At 38.7% G+C, this 26,829-nt stretch overlaps 1 protein-coding gene across 1 annotated transcript; it reads left to right on the forward strand.

The window, feature by feature from the left end:
* Positions 1-5,535: 5,535 nt before the first annotated feature.
* Positions 5,536-24,258, forward strand: LOC118227223 (protein ALP1-like). Its single transcript, XM_035417436.1, has 4 exons — positions 5,536-5,577; positions 5,659-5,837; positions 22,633-23,722; positions 24,033-24,258. Exons 3-4 carry the CDS (start codon positions 23,260-23,262, stop codon positions 24,179-24,181), a joined length of 612 nt encoding a protein of 203 aa, XP_035273327.1. The 5' UTR covers positions 5,536-5,577; positions 5,659-5,837; positions 22,633-23,259; the 3' UTR covers positions 24,182-24,258.
* The last annotated feature ends 2,571 nt before the right edge of the window (positions 24,259-26,829 follow it).

Genomic DNA, 26,829 nt, shown 5'->3' on the forward strand with positions numbered 1-26,829 from the left:
CTGCTTGTCCTGTGGAAGGATTTGTGCTAGTGACATGTAAGCTGCTTAACATGGGCCAAAGGAATTTTCACTCTTTTTTGGCAAATCTCTGAATTAAGGACTCTTAGCCCGAGTCTAAGCTTAATCTCAAACCAAGGACAGAAGTCCTTCTGTCTAGGACAGAAACAGTTTTACTTTTAAGTAAGCATTCATAAGGTGCTAAAGTATGAACATCTTCACAAATCTTAGACAGAAATATGATACAGAAAGCTGCAACACTGAACAGCTTTTAAATATTCTTTGGGAGACACACTTCTCTTCTGCATATGCTTTGTGTCAATCTGTTTTGTATTTCATTCTGAATTTTAAATATTACACCGATTTTATGAGCTCTTCTTGGGAAAAGTATTGTTGGAAAGTAGTGCAAGCAGAAAATATTATGTTACAAAACTGGATTGTTGTTTTGTACAATGTACATATGTCAACAATGTCAGTAGGTATATGTCCCTGCCAAATAACCACTAAATAATAATAATATCTCCACGAACATTATGAATTAGAACATTAGAATATCATTGGGCTTATGCTGGATTTTTTTATATATTTATTAGTTTTTTCCTGGTCAGAAAAATGTGTACAAGGAAATTATACACTGAGCTCCATAATGTTTGGGACAACTGCATATTTTTTGTTGATTTCTATGCACTACATTGCCCACAATTAAAGATCCCCATATGCTGATGGCTGTAATCAAATTAAATCATCTTCATCAAATGATTACAGAGAATTAATTTTGTGTGATTGTATGTGTGAAATTTATTTTTGCCATCCTATAGTCTATTCAGATTCACAGGTTCCACTTTGGATATATCAAAGGCCATCTCATGGTATCACTAACCAGGAATTATGATGATACAATGTGTAATTTCAAAATAAAACCACTTTAAAAATTGTATACTTTTCATATATGGCTAAATTCACGACAGTGTCCCTACTCCAAGCTATGGATGCCGCATCATTCCAGAATATACTTCCCTTGCTGCGTACTTAGGGAAGAAACAATTTTTGATGTAGAAGAGAATTTGTGGCCTGATCAAGAGCAGAGATGGGACCCAGAATTATTTGTTTTATTGTTTCACTGCTGAATTTTTGTTTACTCCCAATACAGTTGTTTTTCATTTTCTTCTTTTTCCTCAGGTTTCTTTCATTTTACATTGCATACTCCTTACATTACTTTAATTTGGAAAAATAAAAAATGACAAAAACAATCTCAATCTTCTTTTAATATTTAATATTTATATGGCATATATAATATTTATATTATACTCAAACAAGATGATACTGTGTGCACATTGACAGTACAACACTGACAATTCCAAAAGCATACTGAGGGCTAAAGGAATTCACAGTCGTGCCACGCCAGTGTATAATTTATATTCATAAGGCCTATTCAATTGTTGAATTGTTTTTATGATTTGGAGACACAATTTCATTTCAGGAAGGGAGTACATGCTTTTAAACCCAGTGTTTCATGTTGTCAGAGTTTTCAGAAACTTTTGTTGTTTTGTTGACTGCTTTGGTTTTTTTTTGGAACTCAGTATTCAAGTGCTTTTATTTTGAAATTATACATCCGTTACATACAGAAAAGAGTAATATCATGATGCGTGTGGTATAGGCACATTTCCAGTCACTTGATGGCCAGCTTTACTTTGTTTATGTAGATGGTGACGGGCTTGATGCTGGTACCTTGGGCATCTAGCTGCATAATGTGACTAGCTAAAAATAACGTTACATACAGGTCCAACAGAAAACAGGTCAAATATCCGTCGCTTTTCATTCCTTTGGCGAACTTCAGTTAAAGCCAAAGAAAAGTAATTCCAAGGTTGATTCTATTTTTTTCTTTTTTGTCTTTTTGCTTTGCTGTGTCTAGGCTTCTTAGCATCTTCCATTGCAGGAGCTGACTAACAACAATTACTTTGTTTGAATCTCATCCCAAACCACAGGCTCTGTAGCCATGCCCAACCCTCCCCACCGAGCGGCCAAAACCAGACTTCGTTTTTGAAGCTCACTTTCTGGTCTTGTTGAGATACGTTGTTCACTAGCGCCACTGCGGCTGGCTCCAGTATAGGTGTTTTCATATCCGGTTTTCATGTAATTCTACGGAAAAAATGCGGTCAAAATACAAAGTCAATAAATTTTTCTCACAAGAACAAATAGTCACAATATGTCTATTTTATTAATCTTATTACTGTCCATGGGCCGAGTTAATGATTTATTGTGTAATTTGGGCACTGTTATAATATTTGTTATGGACCAGTGAGGTACAGTTTGCGTCACTTCCAGGTTACTGCGGAGGACTAAACTACAATAGGGGCTACAGTCTATGGTCACTGGTGTGGGAGGTGGCGCCTCTTGGCCTTGACATTGCGGCTCCACCTTTGCGAAGTTATAGACATATGCAGACATATTTAGTGATTTCATTATGGCGTGTGCTATTTACAGCTGCTCTGATCGACCATAAAATAATCCTCCTCTGAAGTTTTTTCGGTAGCCAAGTCATTTTTGCTATTTCCTTTAGCCTACTTAACCAAATAATTAGTTGGCAGAAAGCGTAATCAGCTAACGCTTGCTATATTGGTAGTCCAGTATGCTAAGAGTTCACAACTTCGGCTACCAACTTAGCAAGCTAGCTAACTAACCCTATCCGGCAAATATTAAATCTGTCAAACGTGTTTGACGGCTTGTCAGTCGTATACATTCCATAAATGTCTACCTGGGCCATGCTTCACGGATGTGACAAAGCTATAATCCCGATTTTGGGATAAACTGCAGAATTTTCAGTTTCACTAAGCGAATTAAGAATCTTAAGGTTCATTATTTAACTTGCTGGATAATATACAACACATGGAGAAATCACACACAGAGAATTTAACTAAATTAACCATCATTGTAAGACTGTCATTTAGAAAGGAACATGTTTTTAGCATTTAAGAGACCAACAAGAGCATTTAAGCCAGTGGTTCTCAGAATCGGTCCTGGGGGCTCCTTGCATATGTTGGCTTTTCTCCATTGGTTTTGATGATCTAAGAAAAAACAAATAATTAGAAATTCAATGTAGGCTACATTGTTTTTGTCTTCATGCACCAGGTGGAAAACTTGCTCTACAAAGTGCGTTGTCATATTTACACGCCTGCAGATCAGTTATTAAAATACTTGGTAGAATTGTTAATCACCGCTGACAGTTTTCATTTTTATTTGTTTAAAAGTGACTTGCGAAGGATCAGTCAGCTAGCGTCACCCAGCGAGTGAACACCACAAACGGCAGTGGAGTAAGTTATTGGCTCATTAACTGACTGTGGCGAAAACCTACGGTGATAACTTGCTCGGTTAACAGCAGGTCTACCAGACAGTTATATGAAAATTAGCCTAGTCAAATCACCAGTAGCCTACACATCTCTGATTGATTGACCATCAGTGTAGTCGATGTTCTTCCCCTGTGGTTCATATTGCTAATGCGTGAGCTAACCACGGATAGCCTACCTAGCTCACTGGCAAGCTGATATGCTAGCTAAGCATATTCATTTTGCTGAGAAACATAAATTGAAGATAACTGAACATAATTGTATTATTAATGTCATACATATAACGTCATTACATGACACAGTACAGTCACAGATGGAAATTAAACTCCGCAAACATTTGATAATATATTTTAAAACATAATGGCAGACATTTAGCTTATCTCAAGTTTGTTCTGCAATCGTTAGTTCAGGTAGATGGACTTTTCCGCACCAGACTGTCAATCACTCTGTGTAAAAATCACAGAACCACTGAACTCTACGGTTTTGGCTCCAAATCGACAACATGGCCGCGCCCGCCATCGAGCTTTAAAACGTGTTTTCGAGACCCACGGAGAGTCAATGGGTGACATCACAGTAGCTTTGTCCATATTTTTTACAGTCTATGCTCCCCACAGAAAAGTGCCACATCCAGATTTCCAGTGCATCATAGATGGGTCTTAGCACAGTTATTTTATAGTATTTTCAAATAAAAATCCTATTTTATATGCCTTTAAAAGTAGAAATTTGAAGACTAAAAATGTATTTTGCAATGTGTCTTGCCTATGGTAAGCCCTGGCTATGGTAGCTGTCTGTTGCTTTGCATTTTGAAAATCGTCCCCCGCCATGACAGCGCCATAACATACCATATATACAGCTGATTTCCTCATTAAATATTTAGCCCAGTGCTATGGAAATTTATTTCTAACAGCGTTGACATGCCAGTAGTCATGCATTGGCTGCTTCAATTACGTTCACAACTTAATCGGGTTGGATACCAAAGTACACACAGTCCAACGTTATATTCATACCACCTAGTCAGTATGATTGTAACAGTTGCAGAATAATTGTAACAGTAAATTAAAACGCCATATGACGTGCATAAACAAGTTTTTTTTCTTTCTGAACATACTAACATTAATCAAGAAAAAACATTTACAATAGTGACATCAGACCAGCCACATCATGAGATTATTCAACATGGGTCTATGGGTCTTATTCATGGAAAAAAATGTAAACATTGACACACAATCAACTTTGTAACTTACCATGAAGTGAGTTGTGGTAACGTCCAAAATGATGACTAAAGCTGAGTTTGTTTGCCTCCTAACACAAGTTTTTACAAAGCAAATAACCTAGCATACGGACCAATTTGGTGCTTGCTTTTTATTTAATGTCTGTTACCAGCTGGCTGTTTCTTTTCCATTAATCATTTGGAGCATCCAGAAGATGAGGCAAGGCAGCAAGCAAATTAGCTGTACACACTTTACATTAAACATTCAACTAACTCAAAAAGTCCAACATGATGAGTAAAATTTATTTTTTTAATTTTATTTCTTTATTAAATATTAAACCCCATTTGGCATGCCAAAGGTTTCCCCAAAAGGATTCTACATAGCAGTTGGTTTTGCGACACTGTCTAGTGTCCCTATTCTCCAAATCTAAAGCACTCTCCATGAACTCCCTGGGTACCAATCCTCTTGTTTTGTCTTTAGATGGTATTCTATAAACATATAACAGCAAAAAAGCATGTTGCTTGTTATACCAACTCAGTGGTTGAATAACTTTACATTTATACAGACAGGGACAGGTTTTTTTTGATCACCTGGCATTCAATTCCTGCTACAAAACACTTCAGGAACCATAATGACTTTTCAAGGACAGATAACTTTTAAAAATTATTTACAATTTGATTTATTGTCAATAGAACTAAAGCCTTATGCTTGGAAACTACTTCCGGAATAGATTTTCACTTAGCTCAATAAAAAACAAAATTAAAAAAAAAAAATTGCCATAAAAGGTTATTATTCTCAAATAAATACATTGCAGTGATTACTAAATAAAACATTTTAATGCAAGGTTTGTAGCTAACATTTTTTCTGTTCATATTTAACATTGAGCTATGTAGATGATGTAATATTGATCTACAGGAAATGCATTGATGGGGAAGATTGAGAAAGCAAGAGGCAGAGCCTGTGTTCTAGCTCTCATCCACGATAAACATGTCAGCTGGATATGTCAGTAGCACTAATTACAACATGTAAGACCAGGAGAGTCCAGACTAATTTCTGAGATATTTAATATTACATTAAACTGATTCATTTTTTTCCACTTGTTGCAGCCACAGCAACAAGTTCGACAGTTATTTCTTTCTTGGAAGAATCTGATGAAATTGCATCATCTTCAGTGTCTTTGTCCTCAGAAGAGGAAGAAAAGATCCCTTGCAAGAAGAAGCAGAAGAAAAAGAAGCATGCTTCTGACAAAATGGAACACCATCGCAGTAGGAGTAAGCACAGGCATGTAAGTAGTGAGGCTTTCCAGTATCTTTCAGGATTATGACTATGCTATTTTTTCCTTTTAGTTGTCATGTTTTGTGTTCACTCGCAGGAGTGCTTGTGCTTTTTAGTGCGATACCTAAATGTGAAGTGCACGATCAGATTAACTCTAAGAATTAAACCCTTAATATGCATTTGTGTCATAGGTCAATATGTTTTAGTATATCTTACGTAGTTGACATAAATGTTTTTCACAGTGAGATCCATCATTGGTGTGATCAGCAGATACAGAACTGCCTTGAGGGAGTTTCAGTGTGTAAACTCAATGAAGAAAGCCTTCAGAAAAGTGGGTGTTGATAATCAAGAACAGCCGCCATTGCAGAATTGTTTATTTCTGCACCTGAGGTTTTCCAGGGGCTACCTCCCTGGAGTGAGAAAGAATTTAAACTTTCAGAGTACATAGCAGAGTGTAGACAGGCCATAAGCCAAACGATATCTACAAATAAATGAAATGAAAGTTAATGGGCAGCTTCTTCCCATTGTTTATAAATGTAGAGCCCAAGAGGTCATTGGTTAATACTTTTTTATTGTAACTAATACATTTTTAGTCCTTTATGAGGCTGTGGGGGAGTATAAAATCCTAGTTCATTATGTTTCAAATTTCAAACATGCACACAGGTATGCTTATGTATTATGTCATAGGTTGACATTTTATCTTAAGGAACAAGTATTTCAGAAATTATATAATCAAAAATGTTCTAATGTTATTAAAAACACACACTGTGCTTTGGGGAGTATGTTCATAAAAAGTATGTTGGGGAGTCAAACATGCCCTGACTTTCATGTATGCAGGAACAAGTGGACAAGGAACAAATTAATTCAGGTTTAAGTAATTCTGTATTTGACTACTTGATCAGATTTTGTAACTTTTGTTACTACTGATTTTGTTCATGTTGTACCTGGCTTCATGATGCTTGCATCATATCGGCTTCCTTTTGACAGTTGACACTAGTGTCATGGTGCTCCTCGTTCAGTGCATCATGACATATACCAGCTGTTATACAGTGATTATAATTTGTATGTATGTCTATGACAATACTTATGATGTATTATGTAATTCCTATGTAGGTTTTATGAGTGCTACATCAGACCCACTTCAAGTAAAGTGTTACCAACAAGTTTACACATTGTGTGTCTTTTAAATGGATTGCACTAAATTACTGCCAAGTTTCAGGTCATCTTTTTAAAAAATCTATTTTTAGCTTATGATAAGCGGTAATTTATGATCATATTTTTTAATCTGACATCCAAATTTGCATTAAAAAATAGCCATTTTGGCAATTAAATTTTGTTGATAGCATAATTTCAATATGCATGACCTAAATGGTGAACTTCTATTTCCCTAGAAGTGCAGTTGCATGCACCGTCCACCAGCTCTGGGTGCTTACTGAATGTTACGACCCCATGGGTCTAGGGGTGCATGGGGTATGTAACTGGATGTTAAGAATGCCGGGAGATGTTAATGCTGTATAAATGGTAACAACAATAAATCAAACACAGACAAAAGCAGCAACACAGTGCATGGGTGTTTTACTTTGGGAACAAAACAAAAGGTGCAACAAACTACTACAGAACATACAACATCCCAGACACACACTACCAGGGTCAACGGACGCTGGATGTTGCCAAAAGAACAGAAAAACAAGCTAGCTAAACCAGAGAGTAATTTAATCTAGTGTATCAAGTACACAAACAAAAGGCCTATCTACTCTAACTAGCAGACTGAAAACACAAGTGGTTGGCAATCACCCCTAAGGACTAGTGGATCTATACACAACATAGCCTACGGGCATATGTACAGGAGCCCCCAGTCTTACCTGTCCCAAGCCTTGGAAGTGTACACAAAACAAGACAAGTTCAAATGAGTGGTTAACATAGTCAAATTAACACAACACAGAGCAAACAGTCAGACATCCATCATTGCAAACAGTCACAGTTTATATAGCAGAGGTGGCGAGTTCTGATTGGTTGTCCAGAATTGACACGGAGGGTGGGGATTGGTGAAGGTGGGACTTGGTGGATGGTGATTGACAGGTGAAGGCAGGGAAGTCCACACAAAAGAAACACATGGCACATAACACTGAACCATACATTTTTTTCTTTTTTGGGTGAAGGTTTAATGGGTGCAAAAAAAAAATGAAATACTTTTGTCAATTCCTACTCACCAAGCCTTCTACTAATTTAATTAGATAACAATATATTGTTATGCCATCTCGCCAAGTTATGCCTTGGTGGGGCAGCATGCCCTATACATATACAACACGGAGAATTTGGCACTTTTCAGGGTTTTCTACAGAAATAACCACAATGATCACAGGCAATTAAAGGCATTTATTTCTGTGCCTTCTGGCCTCATGTCAACAGACAGAATTCACAAACATTTTGCATTTCATATTTTGCATTTTTTCCTTCTTTTCCTTTTTCCTGCCCATTACATCTTCACAAATGCTCCAGGACCAGAAACAATGTCTCCCCTTTGGACATTTAACTACACCAGCCAATCAAAACATCACATACACACACAAAATGGACGTATATATTTTTAACCACAAACATTTTTTTGCTGGTGGCTCGCTGGTAACGCTTGCCAATGGGACCTTAGAGGTCTGGCATCAAATCCCACTTAAGGCTCAGGTAAATCTCTAATTTTTTACACAACCTTATTTACTAACTAATAATTGCCTATTACTTTGGAACTATTGCTTTTGCAACTGTATAATCCTTGAGGGAACTCATTTATATTGCTGGAATCCATTCTCTATCATTTCACATGCAAACTCCACATAGTATTGTTTCATGATTACAGATGAGTGTCGTTCGTCTCCCAGTTGAGCACAAGACCGAATACAGACAGTATCTGTAATCAAGTTATTTTAAATAATTTAGAGAACATTGGGTAGCAGCATTTCTTTGGAATACGGCCTGTTAAATTTGTGTTAGCTAAGATAGCCAATATTGTTTCTTGTAACTTGGCCTTCTTTTTATATCATACTTTTAGAGGCAGGCCTAGATTTTGCAAGTGTTAATGACATATAGTGCTTTGTATGTGTGAGTAACTTGGCATTTTTGAACACTGAAAATATGTTTTTCTTCAGATAATACCATCTTTGTAAATCTCGGCAATGTTATTCTGCTGCTAACCCCGTACTGCATAGTGGTAGTCAGCTAGCCAGCTGGTTATTCCATCAGAGCAATGATGTGTTCCTCCCTGTACAGTTACAGTATATTTTACTTTTACATTAGTCTCAAAAGCTCACAAAGCTGCTTATAAAACAAGCCACAATGCCTGCACAGTCACCATGCTAAAGTCAGTACTTTTGAAGTGACACTTGTCCATCAATGCTCAGTAAAAAAAAAATAAAAAAAAAATAAATAAAAAAAAAGTACTTTTCTTTGTCAATAACATCAGACACAACATCTTCAATGATCAATAGTAGGCAGTATAAAAACTTCAGGATAAAAACTCATTGAGAATCTCAACATTATAACAAGTGCCTAATATCTATTTTCTTTGATTATTTATTTATGATATAGCCCTTAAAAATGATGATTGTACAAACATGGACTTAAAATTTCTACCCCATTCTTAGTTAAACATATATCTTTCAGCATGCAGATTATTGTGTTTTTATTTATATTACCTGACTCCCTTCTACATATCAAACATTTATTATTCAAGTCTCATTTTTATGTGGGTGCCAAACTCACCACTTGAGATAATACCAGTGTTGTAAATGGCAGCGACACATAAGGTTTTCAAAAGCGAAAAAATGTAAAAAGGGTTAAAAATATGTACAAGAAACATATAATAAAAGGTTTTCAACTATTACAACATCAGGGGGCTGCAGGGTAGCTCCTCCTGTTCTTGTGCAAGGATAGCCTTATGTGTTTGGGCCGCATGTCGCCCAATGGTGTTCTCTTATTGGTTACCCAAATCATATGAGAAAGGCCTGTCCGCAGCCTCACCCAAGACGATACTGCTGCTATTGGCACATAATGATGTCAGTCTGAAATTTCTGGTTAAAAACAATTCCTTAACCACAGCCCTCAAAGTGGCCCTGGGTCTTATATGGTTTCACTGGTTTGAACAAATTTATAGGATGCCGTAAGCAGTGGAATGTATTACAGCACGCAAACCATCTTGAAAATGTGATGATGTATAATCTCCTTGAAGAATGGAATGATACTGCTGTTACACATGACCAGTGTGGTCAGCCAACATATAAAGATGTTCTCATACTTTCTGTCATTATAGTCGTAACATTATGAAGGATTAAATTTATGTGTACGGGATACAGAACAATCACATAACACAACCACTTCAAATTCATGGTATTATTCGTAAGCGTGACCTACGTGTTTAAATTCCAACATACTTTCTCCATGCTGTTGCTATTCTATATTTTCAGATGGTGATATCCCATTCAGAAGCTTTTCTTTATTTGGTATACTCTTAACATTATGAAACTTGGTATAATTAAATATGTCATTTTTATTTGTCACTGATTGCGAAATGCAGACATTTATTTGAATTCTACGCACGCAGGGGTTAATCTCATTCCCATTGATGAGTAAAGTGCTGTGGAATGTACAGTCTGGTGGGTTGGTGCCAGTTTTTGTCTGACTTTTGTTGTTCCTTTGCCTTTGAGGTATTTGGTTGCCAGATTGTGTTTTCTTTTGGATTTCTATTGCTTTGATGTTTTTGGGCCAATAAAGTGGTAAGCCAAACCTTTCGGTTGTTTTTCCTCCTGTCTGATCACCACGAGCAGTGGCCATGTCACGGTTTTTTTTTTTTTTTTTTTTTTACCTTAAACTGCTAGTTTGTGTCATGACTAAATGGAATTACATCTGCCAATATTTTTTTGACAGTAGATTCATACATGAAGAAATTAAATGTTGACTTATAATGCTATTAAAATGTCCTTCTCAGACTCAGGTGAGCAGTCCACTACAAAGCTAGACCAGATTAAGCAGAATTTATATTAGCATTTTATGATGATAAATTTAGTAAACAGACTCAGTGAGTGTGTGGGAACAACTTTCTTCATTCATTGGATAAACAGGAAAAAAAAGTTGTTGCATAAAATCTAAGACTTGTTTCTGCAAAATTTTGATCAAGAGATATTTTTTATTGTGAATAAGTTTTTGGTGAAATGTACTGTTTGATGGTCAAGCACAAGACAAAATACCTATAGCACATATTGTGTGAATTTGAATAGAGGAAAATGTAGACCTCAACAAAGGGTTAAACTGAACATCCAACTATCATTCGATAGAGCAACTTCTGAGCCTTCTGTATTCAGAAGCATACAATCCAAATGGTTACTTCTTTTGAACATCACAGAGAATAATTATGCACATGATGTTACATCACTGCACTGGGACGATTAGTCAGTGAAAACTTCTGTACTCAACTGACGCTAATCAGATCTGGTAGGAAAACTCAACTTTCACATAACTGAATCTGTATTTAACATGTGGTGCAAGGCCTGAATCATCTGCTTGGACTCATGTTTGATTATTTTTGTCTCAAGTTTTAGTTCTGGTGCTCCCCCCTCAAACTACTGCAGAAGAATCACATTTTAATTTAATAATTTCTCATTTTTTCAATAGTAACTGCAGATAAGGATCTATCCAGGATTCCCACAAGCAAGGATTTCAGCTCCAGAACATGTCAAGTAATCTATACCACTAGATGGTGCTGTCTCTTCTCCATACAGTCTTTGAGTTAATTTTCATTGATAAAAGTCCTCAATGGTCATCAAGCAATCTTGTCATATTATAAAGCAAGTATTGTGTGCTGAATGCAGCAAGCAGAGGTAAAAGCTTCTGAAAAATAAATAGGAAGAAATTAAAGGCCAAATAAATTGAACTATTAATCTATAAAGACAATTGCTACATGGCTTCAAACCACAAGGCACTTGGCATATTGCTCAAAAAGGAAACCATAAATAGCTTTGGGCATTATCAGTTATTGGTTGAGTCAATGGAGTCATTGATGCCATTATTTCCATAGGAGCAGCAACATCCTGGCATTCACATGACGTGTATCTGATTGGACTATTATTTAATCATCTTGTGGAGGGTTGGTGCCTGGATCTTGTCGTCAAGAAACAAAACACAGAAAAGGGGACACCAAAACCACTGCTTTTGAACAGCATTACACAAGGGAGGTGGCTAAAAACAGATGCAGATCAACGACAAGTGTGGTCTTATTCACTCTCATAGAGATGACTGGGTTGTTTGTGCCTTTCATGTAACAGCAGAATAGCAGATGTGCAGAGAGAAATAGCAGAAAGGCTGATGTCTTACTCATACAGATGACACAAAAAGCAGTTGTTCACTGGATAAAATGCGACAAATTCTTCCCATCATTTGCTGGCCCCTGCAATCTCGAAGACTGAGTCTGGTTTTTCTCTAGACTCACATGAGAGAGACTGCTGAACACATTCTTTGGTATCCTGCTTTAAAATTTAGAATGTGTACATACAAGATATTTGTACATTTTGTTATATATACATTAGGGTCAGATGACTAAATATGACACACAATCCCGTAATGCTATGAAAAAAGCACTTTGTCCTACAGTACTTTGCACAGCAGAACACTGTCACACAACTGTTGACAGTATGGAAAACCCTACCTCTAATATTTTTAAGTCAACCACTTGTTGCTTTGATAACTGCTCTTTCTGATGTTTGATTATATTTAAAACCTGTGTTTACTTTCATTACACATATTCTAATAATGGCCTCAACACCCTGGTCTTGTCTGAGGCAAAAGGGCTTTTTTGTGTGAGTTCGTAATGGAAAGAAGTATACTACCTAGCATTATTGATGGGTTGTGTTGAGTCTTCCATGTTCAAGACTGGGATCTCCTGAAAGACAGAAAGTCTATTATCAGAAGTAGTGTGCTCAGTAGTTACAAAGGTCATTGGTTAAAGTCTCCCTTGGAGCAGGAACCATGTATAAACATTGCCAACAAGCAGTTGAAATGCCAAAGAGCATTTATTTTCACATAAATACAAAAGGTGACCTCATCTTCACATCAGGTGATGCCTAATTGAGCTCAGCAGGTACAAAAATAGGCACAGTAATTGTTTTAAAGTGGTTTATTTAAAACATTCTTTCATGCAAGTGTAGACATTACATCTTTTATCTCCAGGATGTCGCAAACATTAATTTTGTGTTAAATTTGACTACATTAGTTGAATCTAGCTGCTGCGGATCTTCTAAGGATGCTATTATCCAGCTGTGTTAATCAGCCAAATTTATTAAATGGCACTATAGTTCATATATGTGCAACCTTATTTCTCAGTTCATCCTAAATTCAAAACTAAAAACCTTGGTGTGTGGATATGTGTTCATTTATTACCCATATTTTTTTATTTTTTTTCAAATTAAACCTGGCAAGTCCAGGTAACTTCCTTCAGACTTTTTTTTTTTTCACACTGTCAGGTCAATTTACAAACACTTAATCTGGGCACCACACTGATAAGCAAATGGAATTAATCCTGAGGGCACTCTGTAAAGCGGCTTAGTAAATTATGAACCTCCAGAAAGGCATGCTATTTTCTTTGCTTAAATGCAACAATTGTATACAGATAGCTCAAGCATAATTCATATTTGGCAAAAAAAACAAAAAAAAAACAGGGAGCACTGTTTTACATACAGTACAATTGCCTTTTCAATTTGCCTTTAATTATGAGACAAAGGCTCACTGCAAGTGCCTGGGGAGTGCGCTTCTTGGGGTTTAAACGCATGTAGACTCAAGCCAAAATTTAGATGTTTTCATCATAATGCCTTCCAGAATTAATACATTTGGTAGACATACAATAATAGCGGTTCAGGATAGTATCAATCTGTGCTGCTGTGTCTGCGAGGGGCCAAAACAAATTTTCAATCTCAGTGTAGAGATTCATCGCAAAAAGTGTGAAGCTTTTAAGGACCACATATCAAGTGAGTCAGAGGCTTTGTAATGTTATTTCATGGTCACAGCCCTTGCAGGAATGAAATAACAGCAAGCACGTCATTCCCGCGGAAACATAAAACATTCTATGGGACTATTCAATTTGTCGCATGACTCACAACCCATCCAACTGTACTGTGATGTTATTTGGAATATAGATTGGCTGGGGTTATAAAAAAGGTGCTCTTTGACCAGCTTCTGTTGGCTATTGTTTGTATTTATGTAGGCCCATATTCAAAAGCAAGGGCTTTTTCTCAAGGGCTATTGCCTCCATAATCGTAGAGTCTAATCCTCAATTTCTTGAATACATTCTCACGTCTATTCAATCACTGCTAGTCTACAATGCGATCCACAGTTAGATTTCTACCAAGAGGCTGCAGGAGCACTACATCAGTCTGTTTTCATTCTATGCAACATGCTTTCTTTATAGCCGTTCAATGACATTGCACATTCTGTGCAATCTCTGTTCTGTGCAATAAATGGACTTGAGTCATTTTGACATTTTAGTAATAACTTTACATTATAAAGAATAGGAGTGAAAATGTGTTTTAACATTGAAAAGTATTTTGAAAAGTCTACTGTACATGGACACTGTTAACATCTGTTCGATATATGTCCAAAAGAAAAAACAATGAATTTTATATTTGATAAACAATTTAAAATGCATTTATAATGAATAATGATCAGGGACAGGAATGAAAAATTTTCCACTGTGCAAATTGTCACCAAAAAAAGAGAAATTCTTAGCTATGATGATACAAAATCATGTTGACAGATTTATGCTGTAAACATAGAGAAAATAAAAAAACAACACAAGCACAAAGTTTTAGTGTATGGATTTGTTCTATAAAACGAGTCCATACGTTTGAGTCAGTACATAAAAATAAATCAAATTTTCATTCTTAACCATTAATGCCTAGTGCACACTACACGATTTTGCCAGGATTTTGTAATTGCATTTAGTCATTATACCAATTCCTCGTGTGTATCACAGTCCTGGTCGATGTGCCTCTTCCGATACATGTGGAGTCGCCAGCCGCTTCTTTTCACCTGACAGCGAGGAGTTTCACTGGGAGACCGTAACGCATGCGGAGGTTCACGCTACCTCCGCCAGATCCCCTCCCCGCTGAACAGGCACCCTGAACAACTAGTAGGAGTCGCTAATGCAACAATCAGGACTCATACCCTCACCGGCTTCCCACCCGCAAACACAGCCAATTGTGTTCGTAGGAACGTCTGACCAAGCCGGAAGTACCGCTGCCGGGCAGACTCATTTTCAAGGTCTTAAGAGAATCTCAACAAAAATCCCCAGTCTTTGCTTGATCGGTGCGTGCGCCTGTGACCAAAAGTCTTCTGATGTGACATGTTCAGAGACCCATCCGATCCAGTGGTACGCTCATCTGCGACTCTAACAAGAATATCAAACTGGTTTGATTTTATCTTTAGCCTTTAGGCATGGTTCATGTAGTGTGTGATATATAAACACTTGTATTTCCACGTGGAACCGTCAATGGTCAATGAGCATTCGGCATATAGCCTATAGTTATTGGGTTATATAGTGGACATGGTGAATCAGCTAGAGGCATAACTGATTTAGTCATGTGGAGTGCTTTTATTTGAGATTTAATATAATGATTCTTGTGTCTGAGGGGGAGATAAGGTGATATCATATCATTGCTGTAGCCTGTAAATCAGATGTGATATTTCCTATGTTTACATCAGCACGTCTGTGACAATCAGTGTGGCTCATCCCTGTTTTCCTGAACCAAAGCTAGCCTAAATAGTTTATCTAGCTCGCTATCATTTTACCTCCAACTCTCTTTGAGGAGGGACAGATCGTTTGTTGTCCCTGTCTTTCCAACCATCTCCTTGTCCAGATTTTTTTTTTAATTTAAGAAACACACATTAGTGCACATAAGTGCCGCTGCTAACCAACAAAATTATCTGTCTCTGTATCTGTATTCGGATAGAAGACTGGAAGTGGGCGTGGTTTATACCGGAAGTCACATTAAATCGGGCAAATGTTGTATTTTCTAACCTAATATTAATTGGCAATGCAATTGTTGTGCCTTCAAAGCATCAAATTGATTTAATATTGGCATATAATTAATTATGAAACATATTTCAACATCCCCATACTGTATTTTTAATCTCTCTCTCTCTCTCTTTTTATTTTTAACTATAAACTAAGTTTTATGAACTATCTGAACCCCACCACCACCCCCCTTTAACTGGGGGACACTGAACAATCAGAAACTTTTTAAAAAGTTTTATTAATCGAAATATTCTGTTTTGCATTGGAAATAGCAACTATTTACAGTAAAGATATTTATTGTTTATTTATTTATTTATTTTCCCCTACTGAACTAAGTTTAGACTGTAAACCATCTGATGTCCTCATATTTTCCCTTGGTGGCAACTGTTACCATGAAAATATGGACTGGATTTCGTGTTCATTTGATAGCTAAGACCTATGGCTGCTACATACAGCATGTTACATCTTAAACAGATGAATATTGATGAAATACAAAGTAAAACGACATTTTTTTCAATATTTTTTTTAATATTAGTATTTTAAATTGAGGAAATTAACACATACAGCTAAAAACTGCAGGTTCTAAGCTGTTGTGCGCTGACTCGGTGGGGGCGACTACAGAATATAGCGATCACTTTTCAATAATGTGTAGTAAATGAAATGACTAGTTAGTGAAATCAAAGTCCTCAAAAATGTCAATCAAATGTCACAATGGGCATTTTTATCTTGTGGGCCATCCACAATGATATGAATCGATTTGAAGAAACAGTGGCTCAAAGTTTGTTAGTGTGTGGCAGCTGCTATGTGCCAAAGTTCCAGATGCAGAAGAAATATCTGTTTCCATCGCATTATTCGTGCTTTCCCTACTACAGTATTCGGATACATCCCTATTATCTACACCCGCTTACCTTGGTCAGGGTTGCGGGGGGTGCTGGGGCCTATCCCAGTGTGCATTGGGCGAGAGGCAGGAATAAACCCTGGACAGGTCGCCAATCTATCGCAGACTGATTCGTTGTTGTTTACACAAAGACTTGCAGTGATCTGTTTGTACCATATAATTAAGGACAATGCATTTCTAAAAACAAGTGAAATAACAGCCTGCTAGGCTGCATGTATTAAAGGAGTACCATGGTGATTTTCACACTTTCTCGGTTTTATGTGCTATTTGCACAAGAGGCATTGAAGAAACACAATGAGCAAAGTATTAAATATGTCCGTTCTGTATTTTTGGAGAAATATGCGTTTTAAATTCAAAGTCCTATTTTCAACCGGTTGAGAAAGTTGTCATTTTGCTACGTCACTAATACAGTAACTACTCCCATTTCCACGCCCCGTAAAGAAATCTGACAGCACACACCGTCCTGCTGTTCAGACAATGCAAATATTTGACTAACATTAGGTTCACTTAAATTAGAGTGCCTTTAGATTATTTCTGGTTATATTCATTTAGCTAGCTAGCTAACGTTAGCTAGCTAGGAGGTTTGCTTTCATAAGACAATGTTATCGATAACGTTAGCTTGCTAGTTTGCTTTTATGAGGACGTTATAGTTGTGCTTTTATCTTAACTTGGCTAGCTAGATATCAAAAATTATAAGTCAACGTCCTTACCTTAGCTATCTACCGATACTTGATATACTAGCCCTACTAAGCTAGCTAGCTTGTGAAAATTCGGTCTCCCAAAGAGAGCGCGTATCATGGGGGTAGCTATGGAAACGGGGCACGGTCTGTCAATCATAGCTAACTGACAGTTATCATTACCACGCCCAGACGGTTCGGGTGAATTTTTATCGTGGGAAATTTAGGCTTAGAAAAATACGTTTTAAAGTGCATTAAAATGACTGAAGAATTAAAAAATTATGCACATTTGTTTTGTTGTTGCCTGAAGACAACTGGGAAGTGTCACGTTCAACCACCATGGTACTCCTTTAAGTTTTATATCGAGAAATAGCCCATATGCTAATTCATTTTTTAAAAATTAGAGGAATATGCCCTCATAGCAACATTTAAAAACTCCACATTATCATCACCCTTGTCATTAAGGTCATTAGAAACATCTCTGAGACATTATTTTTTTTTAAACTGAACACTGAACTGATCATATAGAATTTCCTGTTTCAGTTTGTCTGGCTACAGCTCGCATCAGGCATTAGTATTACACACACTCAGCAAGTTGTTCCTTTTTCAGTAGGCTAGCTTCAGAGTTTTCATACTAATTCAATTTTTCAGCACATTCAGTACAATCAGTACATGTCATTCATCGAATCTTTCAGTATATTTCGTACGAGTCATCCCTTTCAAACTTTGAGTAGATGAACGAGTTGCAAGTTAACTGCTTTTAATTTTACTCAGGCAAGTGTTTGTCATTGCAATACAAAGACACTAGGGTGGGGAGAGTGGTAGATCTGCAGCGACTGTGCAACTCATTGTGGACTCGATTCCTTCAGAGATGTTTTTTTCAATGTAACCACTGCTTTCAGTTCAGGATCTGTTGCTTTCAGTCTCACAGACAGGAGGAGCTTGGAGAGCACGCCCTTACAAGCGGATCAATGCTGTCGTTAGCTAATAGCTACTACATAGCCGAATGGTGAAAATAGGAGATAAATGGCAGCTTCAGCGAATGGCAAGTTCCTGAGAGCTGAACCAAATGGACGAATTGTTACATGGTGGTGAGTCAGTTCCTTTAGTTCACCAAAAATAATAATATTCATCTTCATCAAATTTCTTGAAGATTTTCATTTAAATAAATGTCTGTTAAATCACTATCTATCGCCGAATGAGGTAACACAATGGTGATTGAGCCTATGGCCCACTGATGCATTTGCAGTATTACCAAGTATTATGAACTGGGTGTCTGTGGAGACATCAAAAATCACAAGCAGCGCACGGTTAGTGACGCGTTTTCCATCACCCATCAGTGGTTGGTCCGCCAGAGAGGGTAGGCGGAGCTAATGCAACATGGTTGGGGGGGGTTATGGAACCCTAAAAAGTTTTTGTGTAACATGAGAGGTCATATTATTTTTTTATTTGTTGATGTAGATTTCGTATTACATTTGATGACAATGTAACGTTACTAAATTACATAGCTATTTGCACAGCTGACGCTAGCTACCGGACCATGTCGAGAAAGGCAACATTAGTTTACACAACGCTGCGCACAGTAGCCATCTCTCATATCAGGTAACGTTGCGTTAGCTAGCTAGTTAATGTAATTAACATAATCCATAACAATTAGAAAAAATGCTAGCTAACGCTACAGACCAGTACCGACCTCGCAAACCTCTCGAATTCAACGCTACCTTGTAACGTTGCAATGTAGCTAACTAAATGCCAGTTCAGATCAATGATTCGCAACGAGACTAGATGCAACTTGAAAAAATCCCGTCTGATTGTAAATGTTCTAAAACTGCATTTGGCGATTTGACAAGGTGGGTCTTTTGAGACCCCAGACAACGGCTTCAGATGCTCTGCAACTAACCAGTTCACACCGCTGCAATTTTCTCTGCAACATTCTAAAACTATTTCATCTCATTGCGAATCATTGATCCAGGGTTTCCCCCAGAAAAGTTGTTAGGCCCGGTGGCAAGTATCTTTTGACGGGGGCCGGCGGCCCAGCGCGGGCCGGCGGCCAAGTGTCTTTTTTGATGGGGGCCCGGCGCGGGCCAGCGACAGACTGATGGCAGCATTAAGGTAGGGCCCTATAGTTTCTGTAATAACAGAATCACGGACGGAATCGCGGAATTGAGAATTTTAAAAAGCTATAACACAGATTCCATAGGGTCCTACATTAAGTCAGTGCTAAATGCTGACTGAAGATTTGAAAATATCACTACGTAATGTTAATGTTGTTATGTCATTTATTCAACAAAAATTTTAAAAAATCAACAACTATTTACTGTTGTCAAAAAGTCTTACAAAGAATCTGACAACAATGTACAGACTGGGAATGCTAGACACATTTCAACAACAAAAACAAAAGAAATTAAAATAAATAATATCAAAGTTTTTGCACTCCACAAAAAACTTGTATTCAACCCCTGATTGGATACTGACTCTTACAACAAGCCTTGGAATGCTGGGCACATTTAAATAGCGATGGGAATCGCGAACCGGTTCCAAGATGTCCTCTTCATTGGAATCGTATGGCTCCGAGCTTATCGATTCCGCTTATCGAACCCCAGCATGTTTTTACGACAGCTGCGCATGGTAAAACAATGACGTAACGCCTTGGGGGAGGCACGCACGCAGGTGGCCTCTCTCAGGTGTTTGTTTTGGACGGCAGCTGTCACAACAAATTTGATCCGGGCTGCCAGCCTTGATACATTCTGTTGCGATAAAGATTCTAAGACGACTCAGCAATTTCTCTGGATTAACGGGTTATTTTCTAGCCTGAAATGCGATCGTATTACAAAATGGCTACACGTTATGTAACGTGCAAGTAGTTGGCTATCTCTCTGGATACGAAGTAAATGTTTTTACCAATAAATAATAACAATAAATGCGATTTTATCCATGGAAATAGCTATACAAAAAGGCAAAATAAATGTCCTGTTTGCGATTGCCGTCGTAGATGTCAGAAGGAAATGGAAATGTCACTGACAAAAAAAAGTTTGCTCTCTTTGTCGTGGTTTGGGCTGGAAACGAGCTGTAAGAGCGGGATATGCACAACACTGCCTACTTATTGGCTACTAAATCTTACAACAATGTACAGCCTTGGAATGCTGGGCACATTTCAACAACAACAAAATATCTATGTATCTGTGTTACTGACTGTTTGGCTAGCTAGCTAAGTTAGCTAAATGACCACGTTGTCGTGCACATCAATGTCACCAAGCTAACGTTATTAATAAACAAGTGAAGTCGTTATTTAGATGGCGATTAATACATCATGTAATGTTACAATGTATCGAACGTTACATTCATGCTACTAGTTTAACGTTACCTACACACTGCTTAAGTTAATATAAAAATAATGTACTTACCGACGAGATGAAGTGATAACGCAGTTTGTAACAGTAAAGTTAGTTAGCCTACTAAATAAGAAATGGTGGCTTGCTAGTTAACGTTAGCGTGTGATAGTTGGAAGCATCAAGTGTTGAACGTCACTGTGCACAATGAGGGTAAAGAACAGACCTGCTTTTTTCCTATAGTGCATTCATGTTTTAACCAACAGATGTCGCTGGTGAGCTTTCCAACCAAGCCGCCCCACTGCAACTGTAGTTTAAAAAACATATTAAAAATATGTTTAAAAAAAAAAAATAAATAATCCCCGATGCTTAGGCCCGGCGGGGGATCAATTTAGGCAGAGCATTTACACAGAGCATTAACCCCGGGGAATAGGGGGAGCAGAGCCGGGTCTGATTTCTGTGTAAAGATGTCAAGCCGGAGAAAAGGTGGATTAAACTAAACTGGGTCTGACCCACCTCACCACCTACGAGAAAAGCCAGAGCTGACCCGGTGTTTGTTCTGTGTAAATTAGAGCCGGTGAATAGCCGGAGCAAGTGCCATGTTAACCGTCTCGCACGCCACTACAAGCGTTCCATAACAGTGCGTGGAAGTTGGGCTGTCAGCGGGAAACTGGAAAAACAGTTACTTGGCATTAATTCAAGTGATGGAGAACCATAATAAATTGGAGCTAGCTTGCTAATAATATTGTTAAGTTAATAGGCTTCAATGGCCAGCAGCGAGAGGGGCAACAACTGGGGGGACAGCAAGGTGAGGGAGCTGTTTATAATTAGAAACGAAAACGAAATTTAAAAAAAACGGCAGTAAGGATTAGCGTTGTTATTATTTTATTACGCTTCCTCATATATTCCTTCAGCCTTGATGCCCTTTTATGATGAAATCTCCTTTGTTTTTGTTTTATTCTTCTTTTTCTGATTGCTAATTTAACACCCAGCTCAGCTTTATTCTCGAACAGTTTTGCTAGCTAAACCAGAAACACCAGGGGTAACATTTTTGCAAGGCAGTTGTTATATCACACAACAATCATTCACGAGAAAGACAATGTTTATTGTGCACGAGCTACATAATTGCACGCACCACAACGAATCCTGCAGATTCTTCTCTGCAGTGTAATGATGTTCATACCGAGCAAAAGGTGGATAAAGAACGTCTGTGGAAATTGATCGTCACTAATTCTACCCCTAGTCTGCTACAGCATTTTAACCCGGCTCGGCAGTGTAAAGATGGCTTAAGTTAGCCTAATGTTAGACAATGAATGAGTATGTACATAATGTTACTTTTATAACAACCATTTTTTATTCAGTAAATAGTAAGTGTTACCGTCTCAGAAGACATCATTCCCTTTTTGCTTTCATGTGTACTGGTGACCTTCAATTGTTATGGAGGCGTGGCCCAGGTGCCAACTGACTGACGTCACACAGGCGACACTCTTTAGATCTCTGGGAAGTGAGGTCCAAAAACACACCTGAAATTACCGCCATAGATGACGCCAATGACAACGAAACGGAGATCTTCGAGATTGTTACTTTAAGTTCAGGATTTCTTAATTTTCTTATCCATGAGGTCTTTCGAATCACAATACGAGCAGTAGGCCCTGGACTGAGCTGTGGATTTTTCTGTAAGATCAGTTTCACAACTCTTTTTTTCCCCAAAGTACAGCAGTGACCCTTTCTCTTGTGTGTGTGTGTGGGGGGGGGGGTGAGTCTGTTTCTTTAAGTTGGCCTGATATATAGTGGGGAACTTCTCCTTTAGCGTATTGGAAGGTATTTGTGAGTATACCATTCTTTTTTTCCAGGGTGGATCTTTTCCAGCCATGCGGTGCAACCTAATAAGGAGTGAGAGTTTGCTCTAGCACCTCCGGATTGTCTCCTGCATGCTTGTCCTCCAGGAGTGAGGCACTGGAGTCGCCTTAAGGCTCGTACATACTTTCTGCATTCTGCGTCCGCGTACAGCTGCGGACTCGTACTGGTCGCGCAGACGCGGTTCAATTCATACTACAATTGAGGGTCCGCGTCGTTCTGGTGTTCCAAGCATGCGCATTTCCGCATTGGAAAAAAATGGCGACTTCACGACAGCAAGAAGAGCTCCTGTGTTTATTGTTTTTGGCTGAACAGCAAGAAGAAGGCAAAAAGAGAAAATATAATGTGCGACCGCTTAACGAGAATAGGACCTGGGACGGGGAATACAGTACATTGGTGCAAGAGATGAGAAGCATCGACGAGGAGAAGCATCACCAGTACTTTTGGATGCCGGCCTCAAAGTTCGATTAACTGGTGTGTCGCATTGTCCCTCATATCGAGCACAAAAAAACACACAGGGCTCCTGTGGATGTAGCTGAAAGGCTGGCTGTGACTTTGGCTTTTTAGCTTCAGAATCTTCCCAGCAAAGTATAGTGGCAAGTTACAGATTAGGCTGTAGCACCATGTCACTGATTATTCCTGAGGTGTGCCAAGCTTTATGGAGTAGCCTGCAGCCGGAGTTTGTTGCCTTCCCCTCCCAAGCACAGTGGGCGGACATAGCACAAGATTTCTGGATGATTTGGAACTTTCCACTGTGTTTGGGCGCCATCGATGGAAAGCATGTGCAAATCAAAGCACCTCCAAAGTCCGGCAGCGACTACTTCAACTACAAACGGACCCACTCCATTGTTCTCATGGCTGCATGTGATGCACATTACCGCTTCACGATGGTGGACGTGGGGGCCTACGGTCGTGAAAGTGATGGTGGCATATTCAAAGAGAGTGTTTTCGGTTCGAGGCTCATCGATGGAACACTGCCGATACCACCACCAACCACCCTGCCAGGCACAGATGTCATCAATCCACATACCTTTGTGGGAGATGCTGCTTTCCCACTGCATCCAAATCTGATGCGTCCATACCCAGGTAATTATTCTTTATCATAATTGACAAGTATTGCGCCCAACAATAAGCAGCTTATTTTTGTGAATTATCGGCAAATGATATTGGAATATATTCGAACGCTAACTAATTACAAAAGCTAATATTCTAACTCAATTTCATGGCACTTTTGACAGCCTTAATATATCACATGTTCACGCATCATAGATAATACATTTAATGTCATATTAGTGTTAGTTTATGTAACTTACATTAGCATATTGTGTGTGTGTTTACTGTCATCTTCACTATCATATACACTATTAATAGTCCTGTTACTTCTATATTTTCACAGGCTCCAACCTCACCATAGAGCAACAGACCTACAACTACCGCCATTGCCGGGCACGAAGGATAATAGAGACGCTTTTGGTATCCTGGCTTCACGGTGGAGGGTGTTTGGTCGTCCAATGGAGTGCAGCCCAGAGAACACTGTGCATGTGAAGGCTTATGTTTCTCTACACAACTTCCTGACATGTACTGACACAGCAAATTCAGCAACCACAAGATACATCCCTGCCAACTACACAGACAGTACAACCCCATCTGGAGACATCGAGCCAGGGGAGTGGAGGCGGCATGTGGAGGGAGACAACAACCTTCTCAACCCAAGGCAGCTGTCCACAGCAGGAGCAACACGGGCTGCACTCAACACCCGGCACAACCTCATGACTTTCTTTCAGACACCTGCGGGACGTGTACCATGGCAAGAGGCAGTTGTAAGAAGAGGTTTACTGAACTAAAGAAAGAACCGTATCACCATGTACAAGTTGTTGATTTGGATCTGTAACATGCTGTGATACTTACTAACTTACTAACAAGCTAACTCTGCCGCAGTTCTAGTGAAGGGGCGCTGTGGGCGAGCCAGGCGAGACGACTTCGTTCAACGCCGCTAATAAGCTAAGTAAAGGGAAGTGGCTAAACACGCCAAACAGGTGTGTGTGCCTCCATGTGCGATTCTGTTCGTGTACCCACTGCTGAGGGTGCTCTTGTTCCTCTGCTACAGCCACCGCGGTTCGTGTGAAGGGGCGTTTGGAACTGCTTGGGCGATACTACGAGGACCCGAAATCCGGACGAGACGGCGGCTACACTGAATTTCCATTTTATTCCTTCCAGCAATATAAATAGAACATTCCTCCTTCTGAACGGTTTTTACTCCCCATAAGGGTTTTCCTTTTAGACTGTGGCGTCGTCATTTTAAAAGCTGATTTTTAATCCTGTGTTTATTCCTTTTCTTAAAAATATGGTCTTGTACCTGGGTATGTTTTAATTGTGATAATTTTTTAACATTCTCCCTGGCATTTCATTTATTTAACAGTGGAAATACTTCTGGTCAATTAAGAACCCCACACTGCTGTGTAGTGAGACATTCACTAACCCATTCGCTCCTCCCCAACAGCACACTCTCTCACTCTGTGTGTAAGAGATCTGCGACTAGAATTTATATTGCTTTTGCGAAAGCAAATCTACACAGCATTGTATTCACTGTGCCTCAGGGCTATGTTCACTTTGCTGACTGGAGGCTGGCATTGCCACAGCTATGTAATATAGCTAGCGACCGCCTCAGGAGAGCTGCCTAGGATCTGCCATTACTACAGCTACGTGCTGGAGCTGGCGTCCTAACCACTTGTGCACGTTCATTATATCCTGTCAAAATAAAACCACTATGGAGAGGCAATGCTTGTATAGGCTTGTGCCTGTAGGAAATATATATAGAGAGAGCTTAAGTGGGCTTCCATTAGGATAGTGTTCATTTTAGCCATAACATTAGCTAAAAGGGTGAGTGAATTACAGGCTCGCTGTGTTCATGAGAGTTGCTGTGGGTGTGGGGGTGACACTTCGTCATAGCCGAGCCTTTCTCCTAAAGGTGCTGTCACTACTTCATGTCAATCCATTGAGCTATGCCCCTTCTGTGTCCCTCCATGGGTACTTGGTATTTACTCATTCTTTTTTATATTTGTTTGTCTTGCATATATGCTTGTATGTATGAATTTGAACCTCTGAATGGTTCAACAAGAAGAAATTCTTAATCAGCTGCAGTTGTCGTATCCTATTGCAATCTTATCTTGCCTTTTTCAAGTCATTCTTTATAGTTTGGTACTTGTACTAGTACAGTGTTATTGGTACAGCAGGGTTTCCGCCAGTGTATTGCAAGCCCGGCGGCCCGCCGGGCCTAAATTGACCCCCTGCCAGGCCTAAGCATCTGGGATTTTTTTATTTTTTTTTAAATGTATTTTTAATATGTTTTTTAAACTAGTTACAGTGGGGCGGCTCGGTTGGAAAGCTCACCAGCGACATCTGTTGGTTAAAATGTGACCGCACTATAGGAAAACAGCAGGTCTGTTTTTTACCCTCATTGTGCATAGAGTGACGTTCAACACTTGATGCTTCCAACTATCACAAGCTAACGGTACCTAGCAAGGCACCATTTATTTAGTAGGCTAACTAACCTCGTTACAAACTGTGTTATCACTTCATCTCGTCGGTAAGTGCATTCTTTTTATATTAACTTAAGCAGTGTGTAGGTAACGTTAAACTAGTAGCATGAATGTAATGTTCGATACATTGTAACATTACATGACTTATTAATCGCCATCGAAATAACGACTTCACTTGTTTATTAATAACGTTAGCTTGATGACATTGATGTGCACGACAACATGGTCATTTAGATAACTTAGCTAGCTAGCCAAACAGTCAGTAACACAGATACATAGATATTTTGTTGTTGTTGAAATGTGCCCAGCATTCCAAGGCTGTACATTGTTGTAAGATTAAATATCCGATCAGTTGGCAGTGTTGTGCATATCCCGCCAGCTCGTTTCCAGCCCAAACCACTGCAAACAGAGCAAACTTTTTTTGTCAGTGGCATTTCCTTCTGACATCTACGACAGCAATCGTAACCACAACATTTATTTTGCCTTTTTGTATCGCTATTTCCATGGATAAAATCACATTTATTATTATTATTTATTGGTAAAAACATTTACTTCATATCCAGGGAGGTAGCCAACTAGTTGCACATTACATGACGTGTGTAGCCATTTAGTAATACGATCGCATTTCAGGCTAGAAAATAACCAGTTAATCCA

This window comes from Anguilla anguilla, chromosome 5 (genome assembly GCF_013347855.1).
Source record: "Anguilla anguilla isolate fAngAng1 chromosome 5, fAngAng1.pri, whole genome shotgun sequence".
In the NCBI taxonomy this organism is placed as follows: Eukaryota; Metazoa; Chordata; class Actinopteri; order Anguilliformes; family Anguillidae; genus Anguilla; species Anguilla anguilla.